The 16,991-nt window shown below is 41.2% G+C and overlaps 1 protein-coding gene across 2 annotated transcripts in view; it reads right to left on the bottom strand.

Moving 5' to 3' along the window:
* Positions 1–16,991, bottom strand: part of LOC136847074 (uncharacterized) — a 121,454-nt gene that overhangs the window by 62,436 nt on the left and 42,027 nt on the right. For both annotated transcript variants that reach the window (XM_067118349.1, XM_067118350.1), the window contains exon 4: positions 8,733–8,951. In XM_067118349.1, the coding sequence (XP_066974450.1) occupies positions 8,733–8,951 (219 nt within the window). The remainder of the gene's footprint in view (positions 1–8,732; positions 8,952–16,991) is intronic.

The following is a 16,991-nucleotide window of genomic DNA, read 5'->3' as shown; positions in this document are numbered from 1 at the left end:
CTATATGATAAAAAACGATCCTAAGTTCCACTAGACTGGGACACTCAATAAGCAATCATCACAGAAGGGCTCATTCTCCCTATTCATCACATAGCCTTGAGTTAAACGTGTATGGCCAATACGTAATCTACACAATACAATCTCCCACTTCCTTGGTATTTGGTCATATCCCCAAGGGTGAGTCTGACTAGTGATTTCTTTCATTTTGTTGGGGCCTACTCTTTCCCATTGAAGTGCCCATAATTGCTGGATGGATTTCCATATAATATGGAATGCATCACAATATGGAACAAGGCATTTTCTGGGTATCAAAGTTTGTGCTGCTAATTTGGCTAGCTGGTCTGCCTTTCATTTCCCAATATGTTCACATGGGCAGGAACCCAACAAAAAGAAACAATGCTTCCTCTATAATGGTGCAAGAAGATCCACTGCAAGATCTTCAACACTAAGGGATGATCAGTATTGAAGACTTCCAAAGACTGTAAGGCACTTTTAGTCACAAAATATTGTGTACCTAGACACTGGGAGTGTTGCAATATGTTCCAGTGCTACTAAGATGCCATACAGCTCTGCTTTAAAGTTTGAAGCAACTGAATGAAGCGCACCTCTTCGGTTAAAAGATTCACTATAAACTCCATAACCAACGCCAGCATTGAATTTGGAACCATCAGTAAATATAAATCTTCTATCTATATGCTCTGAAGCATGCTCTAAAAATATTGCCCTCATTTTCTCATCAGATTTATCCCTCTTTGCTCCATTGAGGTACCTGCAGAATTTCACAGCATGTAACATCCAGACAGGAGTAGTGGGATACACAAAAGGAAGTATGGGAATTTTTCTAATATTTGTATCCTCTAAAATCTTTTTAATTCTATAGTTAAAAGGAGTAGGATACCTTGGATGATTTTCATATAAACCGTTAAAAATATTTGTTTGCCACAGCAAATGCCAGAGATTTGGGAAGTCTTTGCACTCTAAACCAGTATCGAAGTAATGATGACTGGCGACAGAGTTCAAGGGGCATTTCTCCTGCATCAACTAGCAAACTAGATATTGGTGATGAACAAAAAACTCCTGTGGCTATACAAATACCTGAATGACGAACAGAATCTAAAATTTTTAAGTTAAATGAAGAGGCTGAAGAATATACTTCACAACCGTATGACAGCTTTGATAAGATTAAGGTTTTATGAAGCTTTAGTATAAGATTTCTACCAGCTCCCCAACTGGTGTGAGACAGCACCTTTTCAAGATGTGTACAGCTTCTAGGCACTTTGCTTTGATATGTTTGATATGGGGGACCCAAGTCATTCTGCTGTCAAAAACTAGGCCTAAGAAGCGCGCTTGTTCTACACGTGGGATTCTATGGCCATTCAAATAGAGGTCTGGAACAGGATGTACTCCCCTGACCCAGAAGAAGTGGACAGCAGTTGTCTTGCTTACAGAGATTTTAAAACCCTTTTTCTCAGCCCAACTTGCTATTTTATTTATCGTTAATTGTAACTTTCTTTTGGCTACAGTCATCAGGGTGACAGCAAAAGATACTGACAGGTCATCCACAAATAACGTCTTTAAGACCTCTTTTGGAATAACAGATGTAACACTGTTTATGGCCAGAGCAAAAAGTGTTACACTGAGAACACTGCCCTGGGGAACACCTTCTTGGCACCTTTTCTCTGATGAAGTACTGCCAACTTTAACTTTAAAATACCTACGATGTAAAAATGATCTGACAAATAAAGGTAATTTTCCTCATAGACCACTATTATGTCATATGCCTTTTCTATATAAAAAAACACTGTCACGTGGTGTTGTCTGGAGGCAAATGCTTCATAGACAGAGGTTTCAAGTTGCAGTAAGATATCCAGTGTGGAGTGCACTTTTCAAAAGCCACACTGAGAAGGTGTTAAAATATTGTTGTGTTCTAAATACCACATCAGCCTTACATTTACCATTTTTTCCATTAATTTACACAAACAGCAAGTTAACGCAATGGGGCGGTAACTTGCTGCATAGAGAGGATCTTTTCCAGGCTTAAGGAATGGTAACATGGTTGCCAATTCCCATATGCTAGGGTAGCTGCTTTCATCCTACAGTATATTCTATTGATAATACTGATTATAAAAAGTTTTGTGTTCCTTGAAATGTGTTTAAACATTTTGTAAGGAATCTCATCTGGGCCAGGGGCAGTGTTCTTGCTCCTGGTTAAAGAAGAGTCAAATTCCCTTTCAGAAAAAGGCATATTGTAAGATTCAGTTTTGTTTGATGAAAAGTCAAGTACCTGTTGTTCTTCCATCATTCTGAAATGATGTCCTGGGGAACTAGCTGATTTTTAAGAGACTCGAGCAAAGTGTTCAGAAAATATATTACTAACTTCTGTGGCATCAGTGACATGATTATTATTTACTTTAAGTACTGGAGGAGGCCTGGGTGTAAATTTACCCTGAATTTTTCTTATTTTCTTCCAAATCCTGCTGACTGGTGTTCTGCTGTTAATAGATACATATCCTGCCCATGATTGCCTTCTGGCAGCTTTCATAGCTTTTCGAAATCGTGCCCTACACTGTTTATAAGTAATGACATTGTACACGGTGCAATGTCTACGGCACCTGGTCGATGATGACCTTGTAGCTCAATGTAGCAGCCTTAATTCTTCTGACTACCATGGAACTGGCCATCTCCTGAAAAGTCCTTTAGTTCGAGGAATTGAATGTAAGCCTGCAGTATGGAAAGTTCCACTGAGTAGATCGATGGCATCATCTACACTTGGGAAATCTTTAGCATCCCCTTCCAACTCACTCAAATCTTTGAATTTTTTCCAATTTGCTTTCTCTAAGCACCATCGTGGTGATCTTGGGATAGGTGGACCATCATTGATGCTGATTATAATTGGAGAATGGTCACTGGTATGCCAGTCATCACTTGTTCTCCAATTGAAATCAACACTGCAATTAGAGCTACAAATTGAAAGGTCAGTGCAGGAGACAGTGCCAGTCTGAATGTGATAATGGGTAGGTTCTCCAGTATTAAGAAGGCCTATATCTTCATTTTCTACAATAGATGCCATCATATTCCCTTTTTGGTTTGATGTTACATCTCCCCACAATGGATGTTGGCTGTTGAAGTGTCCAAGAAGAAGAAATGGCTCTGGTAGTTGCACATTAAGGATATTTTGTCCTCTTGGGAGACATGACTACTGGGTGGAATGTAAAGGGAACATATATTATATTGCCTTCTTAAATTAATCCGTATAGCCACAGCTTGAAGTGGAGTATTTAGTTTTACTTTGCAGTGTGGAGTATCTTGACGGATGTAGATGAGGGATCCACCGTGATTTCCCACTTCCAAATCAAATTCAGTTCTGAAGTGGACATATTCCCTAAGACAAGGGGTGTATTCACCTAGCATGGTCTCTTATAAATATATCCCTACAGGAGAATGCTCATAGAGCAAAAGCTTCACCTCCTCAAACTTTGCTCGGAGTCCCTGACAGTTCCACTGAATTATGGAAGTGAATTTATTTCCGTCTGGGACCATCAGTATGGTTCCTTTTTACAAGATTGAGAGAGTTCTTTTTTCCACTTGGGGAAGGCAATTTAATGGGCAGTTTTGTTGGCTTCTTGGGGGGAATAACCACCTTGAAAGAGCCAATGGTTTTTTAGTTTCTTTTCTCTCCATCTCAATTGAGACGGAGAGAGCAGAGGTGTTCTCTAAAGAGACCTCCTCATCTATCTTGCTATTGCTGGCAGTAGCCAGCTCTGCCTTTAAAGAGGCAGAAGCACCAGCAAGGACTGGCGCTGGGGGACCAGCATCTGCTGGTTTGTCCTCCAGAGGAGTTGGCACCAACAGAAGCTGGCACCGGGCCAGCAAGTGCTGGCCCCGCCTCCAAAGAGGTAGATGGTAGAGGGTGTGTCTCAACTGACACTTCAATTTTTCTGAGCTCTATGTTGACATCTTCCTTGTTGTTTCTACTGAACCTTGTCTTCGCATTACCATCATCAATAGATTCTGATGAATCTGTTAGGTGTCTTTTTAGCGACTCTTTTTTTGACTCTACCTTTGTGCTTCTTATTTTGGTTAGTTTATTTGTCTCTTTCTGTTGGTTTCTAAGTTTTGCTACTACTGAAGCAAAACTTAGACCTGGTCTTACAATCTTAGCTTTTGCTTTCTCTCTCTTGCTTCCTTAAAAGTTATCCTTTCCATCACTCTTAACGCCTGAATTTCTTTTTCAAATAAATATATATCACACTGTTGAGATGATGATGCATGTCCCTCACCACAGTGAACACATTTAGGTTCCCTTGTGCACATACCATGCTCATCATTTCCACAGTTGACACAAACTGCAGCATTTTCTTGTATTTTGGACTGGCACATCTGAAGGGTGTGTCCGAAACGTTGGCAGTGGAAACACCTTCTGGGCCTAGGGATGTACTGTTTTATTTTGTATCTATGCCAGGCTGCAGAGGCATACTCTGGGAGTCTTAAAATATTGAACGTCAATATTAAGGTAGGTTGAGGTATCCGATCTCTATCCACCTTCTTTGTGATCCTGTTCACCTTAATTACACCCTGATCTTTCAATTCATTTGCAAGTTTCTCCTCAGAGAAACCCATTAGCTGAGGGGCATAAATCAAATCCTTGCTGGAGTTCAAGCTGGAGTGGGGAGTGCACTCCACTGTAACTCCCGCAAGGGCCGACAAACTCATCAACTTCATGGTTTCTTCTGGGGAGATACTCTCTACCAGAAGCATATTACTGTTCTGAGGGGATATTTTCGGTTGTCTGCCACAGCATTTTACAATTTCCCTGTTTACCTCAAAAATATCAATATTGTCACCATTAAGCTTCAAATTTAGATATTTTTCATATGAGTTTGGTACAAAGACCCCAGGAACTATTTCATACTTCTTGCTTTTCTTTATTGCAAATGGTCCCAGGGTGACAATACTGGGACCAGATACTTTTTGTTGGGGATTCCTGGCTCTATTCCTTCTTGCCTGGCATTGGGTCATCAACCGTGTCTGATTGTCATTTGGCTCAGGGGTACTAATTTCAACATTGGGACCTTCCATAAAAAAAAAAAAAAAATGCTAGTGAACCGCTGAAGAGGCACCATTGACTTTGCATGGGGCCCTATTCTCAGCTAACGACACCAGTAGGAACTGACTCCCAGATGTCCACCCCTTATCTTATCCAAAAAGGGACAGCACCAACATACCAGAGAGGCACAAGCGTAAGCCTGACCCGCTTGTTGGGACCGGGACTATTACCAGAATACAATCATCCTCACTCTGACTATGTTGGTGGGCATACCGGAAAATATGCCGGAAGTCCTACCCCTAATAACAGCCCACCCCTGGAATCCATGGGCTGATCTCTGGGATAGCTCCGCCTTCAGGATGTCAATATGACATCATACTAACACCCTTCAGGTCCAAACATCATCAGATTGGGTGACGCTCCCAATCACAGTCCCCACTTTTAGCTTTGAAAGTGAACCCCAATCCAAGGTATGATGCCCTTTCCTTTCACACAGACAGGAAATTTAATGAAGGTGGAAATATCCACACTATGTAAGCCAAAGAGTTGGAAAGAAAAAAAAAAATAGAAGCGGTAGTTACAGCGGGTGGATAGGAAGATGGAAGAGAGCTGAAAAATAAGCTGGAGGAAGAAGTAAAAAAGGAGTAGAAGAAAAAGAGGACAGAGAGACATTTAGAGTCAAATGGGGGGAATGATTTCCCTTCGTTCGAGAGCCCCCTTGCCCGTCACAAATCTAAAGCATGAGAAAGAATATTCTATGCTGGAGCCACGTGACTACGTCACGGCAGTCTCTCATTAAGGGGGACTCCTACTAGATGAAGCCACTTGGCCAGTGGGGCGAGAACTCTGGTGAAGACTTGTGGGGCTGTCGAAAGACTGAAACACAGGGCTCGGAACTGGAATACTTCGTTCTTGAAAATGAACTGCAGATACTTTCTCCATGAAGGGTGAATGGGGATGTGAAAGTATGCATCTTGCATGTCTAGGGAGATCATCCAATCTCCCTGACGAATGGATGAAAGAACAGAGTGATCCGTTTCCGTTTTGAACCTTGTCTTTTCGATGAAGAAATTCAGCGCACTTAGGTTGAGGACTGGTCTCCATCCCCAGATGACTTGGGGACTACAAATAACCGATTGTAAAAGCCCATCGAACTGACATCCTCGACTATTTCTATTGCCCATTTTTTGAGAAGCAATGAAACCTCTGAGAGGGCCAAAAACTTCTCTGAACTGGCTGAGTAGGCAGTTAATACGACTGGTGAGTTGACTTAAGGTGGCCTATCTTTGAAGGGAATTGAGTATCCTTCCTTCAAGACTTCTACTATCCAAGGTTCTTACCCTCATGCACTCCACTTCTCCCAAAAGAGGAGTCTGGCACCTATGGGTACATGAAGGACTGTCTCCTCACTTCTGACCTGCAGGTTTTGAAGAGGGCTTCTTAACTGCTCAGGAGGCGAAGTGAACAGTGGCCTGAGGTCTGCAGACTGATCGCTGTCTACCTTCTCAAAAGGGCTGTCTCTGAAGAGGTGAGGCTGATTTGGCGCTGAAGGAAGACCAATCCCTGGGGCATCTCGTGAGTTGTGCCAAAAGGTCCTGTGTTGATTTCTTCTGTAACTCTGAAGTAATCTCATTGACCACAGATTGCAGGGAAAGATAGTGACAGTTGAGAGGTGAGAAGAGAAGCACTGATCTCTGCAATGATGTAACGCTCTTAGAGGTGAACGAGCACCAGAGTTTCCTCTTCTTCAGTATCCCCATGGCAAAAAGAGGCTGATTCATGGGAACTGTCTCTGACCAAACTTTTGGTCAATCTTGGTCTCAAGCTTTGCGGTACGATCGGGTTCAGAAGCACAGGAGCCAGGAGAGGGTGGTATATGATGACTGGACACAAGAGATACATTGGATACAGGTGATGAAATACAGACAGTCCCCAGGTTATGACGGGTCCAGTTTACTATGTTCTGAGGTTACTACACTTTCAAATATATTCATCAGAAATTATTTCCCAGTTTACGACAGATGTTCCAGGGTTACAACACCGATCCGATGGAAGAAATATGGCTTTGAAATGGCAGAATAATAAAAATCTAGTTTTTTATGAAAAACTCAATAAAAATGCAATTTACATAGTTTTCAATACACCCAAAGCATTAAAAGTAAGGTTTTAGATTTTTGACGATTTTCAACAATTTTTCGGCTTACGATGCGGCGTAGGAACGGAACCCCTGTCATAAACCGGGGACTGCTTGTAACAGGTAAATCAACACTTACCAACTTAGGAGTCGTATCCTGACAAACTGAGGATTTACTCTCGGCTCTAGAAGCCACTTTATGCTTCCCATCTCTTTCTAGTTTTGCAAGGTGAGAAGCTAAAGTCTTCCTAGTCTTTTCGTCCCAACCTATGCAGTTATCACAAGTGAGATTAATATTGCAAACCTGTCCTCCACAAGAAGTGCAAACAGAGTGAGAGTCATAAGAAGCTTTTGTTAACCTGGTATTGCAGCAATACTGAAAACGAGACGAGCTAGAGTCAGACATCGTCAAAAATCAGTGAAGTTACAAATACTCAGAGAAAAACAAGTCTAAGAAAAACAACACAGTCAGGAATTCTTGTTAGAGAGCATCCAAACAACACAAACATCTAACAATCGGCAATTCTCATTGAAGAAAAAGCCGGTCTACTAAAAGTCTCACTCTTTCAGTCTAAGTCTAGAAAAAGTCAAATCTAACCTCAGAATAGTAAGATAAATGAATAATCTTAAATAGTAAACTTGCCGAAGTCAACCATAAACAAAATACTTCACCAAATCCGAAACCAAGCTGCGCTCATAGAACCATATGTAGCCAAACGATGGCAGAAACAAATTGAGGCTCAGTTGCTAAGCTGTTCCCCTTCTTCCCCAGAAAGTGGGCGGAGTCTAGTCACCTACTCTACTCTAGCAAGAAGAAGTGTTACCATGAATTTCGAAATTCAAGCTGCCATGTGAGTATACACCACAGCGATGTAATTACTGGTCAAGTTACATATATAAAACTCCTGTTTCCAATAAGCACACAGTACTTTACGAAAAGAGGAGAATCAAGGGGAAAAGTTAGGATGATAACATAAAGTATGAGAGACTTTGATCAAGAAAGTGGCACAATGCTAAACTCAAAAAAGTGAACTGGGAAAGTACCAAGCTGAGAAGTTGATATAATGCAGTCACACAACATAATGAGAATAGATGCATAGCCTCAAGATGAAGGTGCTAACAATGTAATGGGAGCATTTTATTCAGATGAAACATATTGATGCAGCTGGGATGGTACAATGCAGAATAAGGCATCTTAGGATTAACTGTTTATAATGATCAATGTTATTTACAGATTCAATAATAAGCAATACATTAGTAGCATAAAAAAATAAAATATTGTACTGACAATTCAACTGCCAATTATCAAAATAAACTAAGAAAGTTAAAAAACTGGAAGATGAAGTGCTTCATGTCCACTTTAAATTCAGACCATGAAACTAATTAGGAATTGAAATGGGACACTTATGTCTCTCAATCTAGATCAAAGTCAACAGTAAATATGATAAGTGTTTAATTTACTATCAAGCCACATATCTTTGACACAGATTTAGCCATGATACCAATAACTTACAAAGATACCAGTACCTCACAAAAATTAAAATAATATACCTCTCCTTTTCCAAATCTTCCTTCTTGTAAGGCTCTTCTACGAATTGCTGCCAGACCTGTTTCATTAACTTCATGTAACAAATCTCCAGATGTAATCTGAGGAACTGGAGCTGCTGGTGCTTTTCCTATAAACCGAAGGTAATCCTTGTTACTCAGACAGTTTCCTAGTGCATTTCCAAAGCTCTTCAAAGCTCGCTTCAATCCATCTGTTACAGCCTCCTGAAATGTAAACACATATTTTGTCCAAAGAGTCTTAAACTTCAATCCCTCCTTAAATAGTTCCTCATTATTCAACAATTCACCCAAGGTAGATTACTTTCAACCCTATACAAGAAAAAGTGAGAGAGATTTCCTTCTTTGTCTCAATACATCTTTCTGCCAAAAAATACATAAAGGAGGCCAACATTTTAGAACAGTTAATGAACTAGTCCCACAAAATACAAAATAAAAAGAGCTTAGTTTTTCCATCTAAAAAATTTTCCATAGTTTTGTAGTAACACTTTCTACTAATTCTGACATATTCTTGGGTCAAAGAGTGACTAACCAAGATGAAAGCATACAGTGTAAACAAATACTGGATTAACTGTACTTTATAAACCCTCCATGAAAAATAAAACCTAAACCAGATGAACACCTTACTCAACTGGTGTGAAGTTGAAATGAAACTAGCATGTAGACCCAACCACTAAGTAATTTTTAAAAGACTATGAAGTTGGGCCAAAGGACTTGTTTCTAAACAGAATGTGAAAACTGGAACAAGATGAAGCTAAAGAAGTTACCTAGGTGGGAAGAGACCAAAGGGAATGTATTGTACCTGAGGGATGAAGGGACACTGCAGAGAACCTGAGTACTACCAGTGGTGTGGTGCATTTGGCAGGCTGTAGGCAGTGTTCATCTACTATGACCTATGGGACATGATTTGATGTAAAATATCAACTTCACTCAGCTGGTGTACGGCCTGTAATTGCTCAAGAGGAGGAGAAGTAGTGCTACCAAAGTTAGCCACCTAGCCTAGCACTCAAATATGAGTTTTGATTATTCAGAAAGGGGGATGGACAGGAAAAAACTGTAATAATTAATAATAAACAAAGTGGGAGACTTGAGCAGTTGAGATGGAAATCTCCCACAAGTGGAAGTACAGTAGTCTTATCCATCATTCAACTGCAGCTTAGCTCATTTCTGCAACTACTGTATTTTGTACTCCAAGTTTGTCTGCTCTTACTGGATATTTATGCATAGGTAAAGACAAATGTGAAGTGACAAAAATATGACAATACTGCAGTGAATGCAGGACAGTTCATGTAAAGGCTATGGCTGAGAAAAGTTTGCAAGGAAAAAATCAAGCTTGTTTTTATTTAATTTGAGAAAAACTTGACAACTATTATGAATTATGCATAGGACCTAACAAATACAAAACAGAAAATCAGGCACCAAAGGCACATCACTACTGCATATGCAACTGGGTTTTATTGATGAGTCACAAATGCCACTCTGTGATTATTGTTGTAAAACATCCAACCTCCAAACTTGGCAGTGAAAGTTCACTGATGTTGATAAAGTACCTTGGTAAATAAGCCACCAAATTTTTGTTTCACAGCGCAACAAGTTTAAACTAAATACACTGCATGGTCTGAGAGATATTATAATATATTTAAAGTACAGTATTAACAATGACATAACAGAAAGCTACAGTATCTTGAGAGATTTCAAGTCATGACTACAAGTGAGGATTAAAGATGAAAAATGACATTTTTATGATAAAATAAAGTTTTAAATATACTTACCAAGTAATTACATTGCTATAATTTCTATTAACTGGCAGCTAAAATTTTAAAATTTGCAGATCATGCTATTTTGTTTGGCTAGGTGACTAACCCTGCCCACTTTTGGGGTAAGAGAGGAACAACTAGCAAAAGGATTCAATTTGCTGATGCCATAATGTTCATGTGAGGGAAGGAGGGAGGGCTCCAAGCATGAAATTACTGTACTTGGTAAGTATATATAAAACATTATTTTATCATAAAAATGTCATTTCTATATAAGTAACTTACCAAGTATAGTAATTACATTGCTGATTCCCACATTGACAGGAGGTGGGATGCATGACCAAATCTACCCCAAAACATTAGTAATGGTAATGAATTTGAGAACAGATAAGATTGCCAGCATTAAAAATGCCTCTTGTTTCCTTCCTGATAAGGGAGCTGCTGCAGGAAGGTGCTGCCTCTATTGACGCTCTCCTTATCATATAGTGGCGCAGCAATGTAGGCAAGGCTTGCCTACTATATTAGTGGGTACCTTGTAGCAAGGATGATTCCAATTGCTGACAAAGGTAATAATGTTGCCCCTGCCCAAGGCACAGTAAAGAAAATAAAGCAATGAAATAAATGTCACCTACTACCATAAAAAGTTAAAAAAACCACTGCCCAACCACGCTCCCCTAAAAAATGCAACAACCTCAAATCAAGGCAAAGAAAGGAAGGAAGGAATGCTTCCTACGCTTCTTCCCCCAATGCCACACCAGCCACTGAAAATGGACCCAAAGTACTGCAATTATCGTAAACTGTTTCAATTTCCTTTATTAAGTGTGCTTCAAAGACTGTCTTACATTTCCAAAAAGTCGCTTGCAATATAGAGGAGAGACAAATTACGCTTTGAATGCCAACGAAGTGGATACAGCTCTAATTTCATGAGCCTTCACTTTGCACAATGGAAAAACCTCATCTTCAACCGAAGAATGGGCTTCTGAGATGAGATCTCTAAGGAAGAATGCCAGGGGATTCTTTGAAAGTGGCTGAGAAGGATTCTTAACAGAATACCATAAGGCATTTGAACGACCATGAATCTTCTTTGTTCTATGAAGATAAAACCTTAGAGCTCTCACAGGACACAATAATGTACTCTCTCTTCCTCATTTGGGCCTATAATTTCAGACAAACTTTTAATTGCAAAGGAACAAGGCCATGGATTAGAAATGGACTCGTTCTTGGCTAGAAATCCCAAAGAGAAGGAACAAACAGCATTGCATTCTCTTGGGAGAAGCCCACTCTTTTGTCTATTGCATGGACCTCACTGATTCATTTTTTGGTCACTAAAGTGACTAGAAAAAGGGTCTTTCTAGTTAGATGTCGTAGGGAATTCAAATGCATAGGCTCAAATCAGGGGCCCAGACAACCATTTAAGAATCACGTCCAGGTTCCGTGGCACTACTGTTACCCCTTTCTGTCTCCTGGTGTCAAAAGATCTAATCAGATCAGATAAATCCTCATTAGAGGAAAGGTCCACTCCTCTGTGTCTGAAGACAGTGCTTAACATGGCCCTATAACCCTTGATCATTGAGGATGACAGGTTTCTATCAGTCTTAAGAAATAGCAGAAAGTCTGCTATTTCAGCTATAGATGTCTGAGAAGATGACACTCTGTGCTTTCTGCACCATTCTCTAAAAACTGTCCACTTAGCCTGATATACTCTATCAGAGGACTGCTGCCTGCATTTGGCAATAACCTGCGAAGCCAGTATTGAAAAACCCTTCTTTCTAAGAAGTTTCCTGATAGTCTGTAGCCTGCCAGAGCCAGTGTAGACAACCCCTGATGAGAGCGCCAGATGTGGGGTCGTTTTAGCAGATGTGGTTTTTGAGGTAGCAGCCTCGGAAAGTCTGCGAGGAGGTTGAGAAGATCCGGGAACCACTCCTTTGTTGGCCAAAAGGGAGCCACTAGGATCACTGACAGATTTTGGTGAGTCTGGAGTTTGTTGATCACCTGTCTTATCATACTGAAAGGGGGGAAAAGCATAAAGGTGACTGTTTGACCAGTCCTGAAGCATGGCATCGGATGCCCAAGCTAAAGGATAAGGAACTGGCGAGCAAAACAGAGGGAGACGATGGTTTCTGGGAGCCGCGAACAGGTCTATGACCAGAGTCCCCCATAACTTGTTTCTGGTGGCTTAATTTGTCCGCCAGAATGCTGAGCTTTCCTTGAATGAAGCACGTAAGAAGTTTGACTTGAAATGCTCTGCCCAAAGCAGAAGATCCCTTGCCGTCTTGTAAAGGGAGAAAGTGTGTGTTCCCCCTTGGTTTTTGATATATGACAGGGCAGTCTTACTGTTGGAGTACACTCTTCCTTGAAAAATTGTAACCCCAGATGAACCGTCTTCAATTCCTGGACATTTATATGCCAATCTCTTTGTTCTGGGGACCAGGTCCCAGAAATTTCCTTGCTCCCCAACCTAGGTTCAATGCATCTGAGAAGAAGTCTAGGCTGGGGTTCAAAGGAAGGAGGGATTTCCCTTGCGACAACCTTCCTTCTAAGCTCCACCAACGCAGATCCTCTTTTATCTCTGTTGTCACTTGGAACATGAAAGAGTCTGGGTATTTTTTCCTGTTCCAGCTGATTCTTAAGAAGAACTGGAGCGGTCTCATATGAAGCCTGCCCAGAAGTACGAATTATTCTATGGACGATAACGTCACCAGAAGACTCATCCATTCGTTGGCGGAGCATTGGTCCAGAAGAAGAAAACTGCGTACTATCCTGAAGCAAGACTCCATTCTCTTCGGTGAGGTAAAAACCTGAAAACTCTGAGTCTATTATCATCCCTAAATAAAGAATCCGTTATGATGGAATCAACTTAAACTTCTGAAAGCTGATCATCAATCCCAGCTCCTGGGCTAGGAGAAGAGTCTTTTGAAGGCCCTCCAAACATTTTTCTTTTGATTGGGCCCGAATTAGCCCATTGTCCAAGTAAAGGGAGATCTTGATTCCCATCAGATGGAGCCATTTCGCTAGGGGAGTGAGAACTCTGGTAGACACTTGTGGTGCTGTTGATAACCTGAAACACAGCGCAGAACTGGAACACTTTGTTCCCAAACACGAACCTCAGAAACTTCCTCGACTTCTGATGTATTGGGACGTGGAAGTACGCATCCTGCATATCTGTTGATGTCATCCAGTCTCCCTGGCGATTGGATGACACGATGGTTCGATTTGTCTCCATCTTGAATTTTGTCTTTTGTATGAAGACATTCAATGAGCTTCATCGAGGACGGGCCTCCAGCCCCCTGAAGCTTTGGGGACCACAAAAAGACAATTGTAGAACCCCGGGGAGTCCACATTCTATACTAATTATATCGCCCCCTTCTTGAGAAAGAACAACACTTCCTCTGAGAGGGCCAAAGACTTTTTCAAGCCTTTGGAGTAAGATGACAATGTTACTGGAGAGCTGCTTAAAGGTGGGTTTTCTTTGAAGAGGATAGAATAGCCTTCCCACAGTATGTAGACAATCCAGGGCTCTGCCCCTTTCTCTCCACTTCTCCCAGAAGAGGAGGAGCCTGGCTCCTACAGAAGTTCGGAGGACGAAATTTTTACTTGCGAGAGACAGAATGGGCTGAGGATCTCTTTAATGGCTCTGAGACGAACCTGCTGGAAGAATGGGATCTAGAAACAGATCTTTGTCTGCTGCCATGAAAGGGCTGAGTCTGCAGCGGGGAGACTGTCCTGGAGGCATGAGCGGGCATCTCTCTAGGCCTCCTAGAGGACTGGGCAAGAAGATCTTGTGTACTCTTCTTCTGAAGATCCAAAGAAACCTCCTGAACTGTAGCCTGCTGGAACAGGTGATGACGATCCAGCAGGGAAAACAGAAGGGCCGACTTCTGTGAGGGAGTCACTCCCTTAGAGGTCGTAGGAGCACCACAGTTCTCTCTTTTTGTGTACAGGGAAGCTAACTCCTGGGAACCATCCCTGATCCCTTTATGGATACACGAGGGGACCCCCAGCCAATTGGAGGCACTATCTTCAGGAACAGCAGAGCAGTCCTTAAGCTTAAGGGCTAGAGAACCCACCGCCAAATCATGAAAACTCAAAACTTCAAACACTTTGAACGAGTTTTGGAGAAGATGTGAGAGCTCCACTGAACTGAACATGATCTTTGCTGAAGCAAAGGCAGATCTACGAGAGGAATCGATCAGCCCGAAGAAGTCCCCCTGGGAGGAGGCAGAAACTCCCAGGAGAAGGAGCTTCCCTGGTGGCATAAGAGAGCTGTCTCCTCTTAGACAATCTAGAAAGAGGGAAGCTGAGGATGGCTTTATCTTGTTCCCTCTTCTCTGCTAGCCATCCCTCAATATCACTGAAGGCTTTCTTAGCAGAAGAAGAAAGCACTAACTTGGGCAGTCTTGAAGAATCGGAAGACTGTGACTCCATAAGAAAAGCAGACGCAGGCAAAGATGGAGCTGCAGGTGAAAAGAAATTCAGGAAGGTAGCAAGAAGATACCTTAGCAGCGATGCTTAAGCTGAAGGACGAGTGTCTTGAGCAATGAGCAATAACCTCTTCTTCCTCGTCCGAGGATACAGGAGACAAAGCTAAGTTCATAGGTTAGGGGGTTGACGGAGCCTTCTTTAACAGGCTCAAAATACTATTGAGCTTGTCCTGAATTGGGTCTACCATGGAGGGCACTTTCTTGCTAGAAGAGGGCAAAGCCTGAAGTGCAGGAGTCTGAGGCACAGAAGAATGCCCAACTTCTTGAAACACATTAATAGCAGTAGCAGTAGGAGTCAAAGCTACCAGTTTGACTCCTCCCAGGTTTGGGGGAGTATGACATTGACCTTTACCTTGGAGAATCAGTGGGACAGGCAGTCACCTCTTCCACCAACACATCACTAACACTAGGACACTGCACTGGCACTAGGTGCTCCAAATCACTCTTATTGTCCATAAGGACCTTAACTGATGAGGCTACTTGAGCAATAGATTCTACAATCAATTTGAACCTTTTATCGATTTTACACTCGAGGCTGGTTATGGTGTTTGGTTTGGAAGCGAGAGAGCCGGGTAAAGGAGCGGGTTGCATAGAAGAACTGGGTATGGGATCAACAGCAACAACAGGAACGTCACTCTCGATGTTAGCATTATCAAGATCTTGATCAACAGATCCTTGACTAGCTAACGACTTACTAATCTGTCTGGCCATCGCTTTTCTCTTTTTATCTCTGGCAAGTTTATTTAAATCAGATCTTAAAGTCTTCCACTTCTTACTGTCCCAGTCTATACATTCATTACCGAGCAAACTTGTCCCCTACAATCTGTGCAGATAGAATGGGAGTTGTAAGATTCATTACTCAAATGCGTACTGCAGCCTTTGCTGCAATACCTAAAGCTAGTTGAACTTGAGTCTGACATTTGGCAAACAAGTCAACTCAAGTCACAATCAGTAAACTAGGTAAAGTCGAATGAATAAAGTCACAATAAAGGGCAAAAAACAATCTAACTCTATCTAATAATGGCGAAAGGCTATCAAAGCAAGAATACTTCATTAAACACAATGAGAAATCAATAACAAAGATGAATTCCAAAATCAGAGCTGGTGCTAAAAGCTGGTGTACAGCCAATAGCCGGCAGAAACAAACTGAATCCTTTTGCTAGTTGTTCCACTCTTACCCCAAAGTTAAAAGTTAAGTATATCTTACTTTAACCAGACCATTGAGCTGATTAACAGCTCTCCTAGGGCTGGCCCGAAGGATTAGATTTATTTTTACGTGGCTAAGAACCAATTGGTTACCTAGCAACGGGACCTACAGCTTATTGTGGAATCCGAACCACATTATAGCGAGAAATGAATTTCTATCACCAGAAACAAATTCCTCTTGTTCTTCACTGGCCGCTCGGAGATTCGAACTCACGACCAACAGAGTGGTAGTTGAGAATGGAAGCCGCTCACCCAGCGAGGAACTTCTTACCCCAAAAGTGGTCAGGTGCTAAAACCATGACCACTAACAGAACCTTCATCTTACCAAGCCTTGGAATAGAAAGCACAAAAATAAAGAAACAGAAATTATCCACAAGGTTTTAATAAGAAAATTTAAAAAAATTTTAAAACATGCTTTTATTAAAATGCACTAAAAAGTAAAAAATAATTTTTTGAGACATATCAAGATTTTCTTACAATTACCCATATCTAAAAAATGAAAGCGTGGGTGCCAAACATGGAAGGAAATGCTACAAGAAAAGAAATATATTTTTATTTTATACTTTTTAGTTTTGACAGAAATTGTAACCAATTTATGAATGTAGCTAATGAAACTGAATGTGATATCCTGTCGTACCAAAGGTGGTTTGAAAAATCTGTAGAATGATTAACTTATTCTTGAGTCAAAGAAGGTACGAAAAATCTGAAGATTTTCATACAAATCCTTAGATACTGGGAGAGGTCACTGGACGGTCATTAGAGGTCACTACAGACCTACTGATCATATAAGGTTGTATTGTTACCAG

The sequence above is a fragment of the Macrobrachium rosenbergii genome, chromosome 16 (assembly GCF_040412425.1).
Source record: "Macrobrachium rosenbergii isolate ZJJX-2024 chromosome 16, ASM4041242v1, whole genome shotgun sequence".
NCBI classification, from domain to species: Eukaryota; Metazoa; Arthropoda; class Malacostraca; order Decapoda; family Palaemonidae; genus Macrobrachium; species Macrobrachium rosenbergii.
Note: the sequence above shows the minus strand (reverse complement) of the source record. Positions and strands in the feature narration are given on the sequence as shown.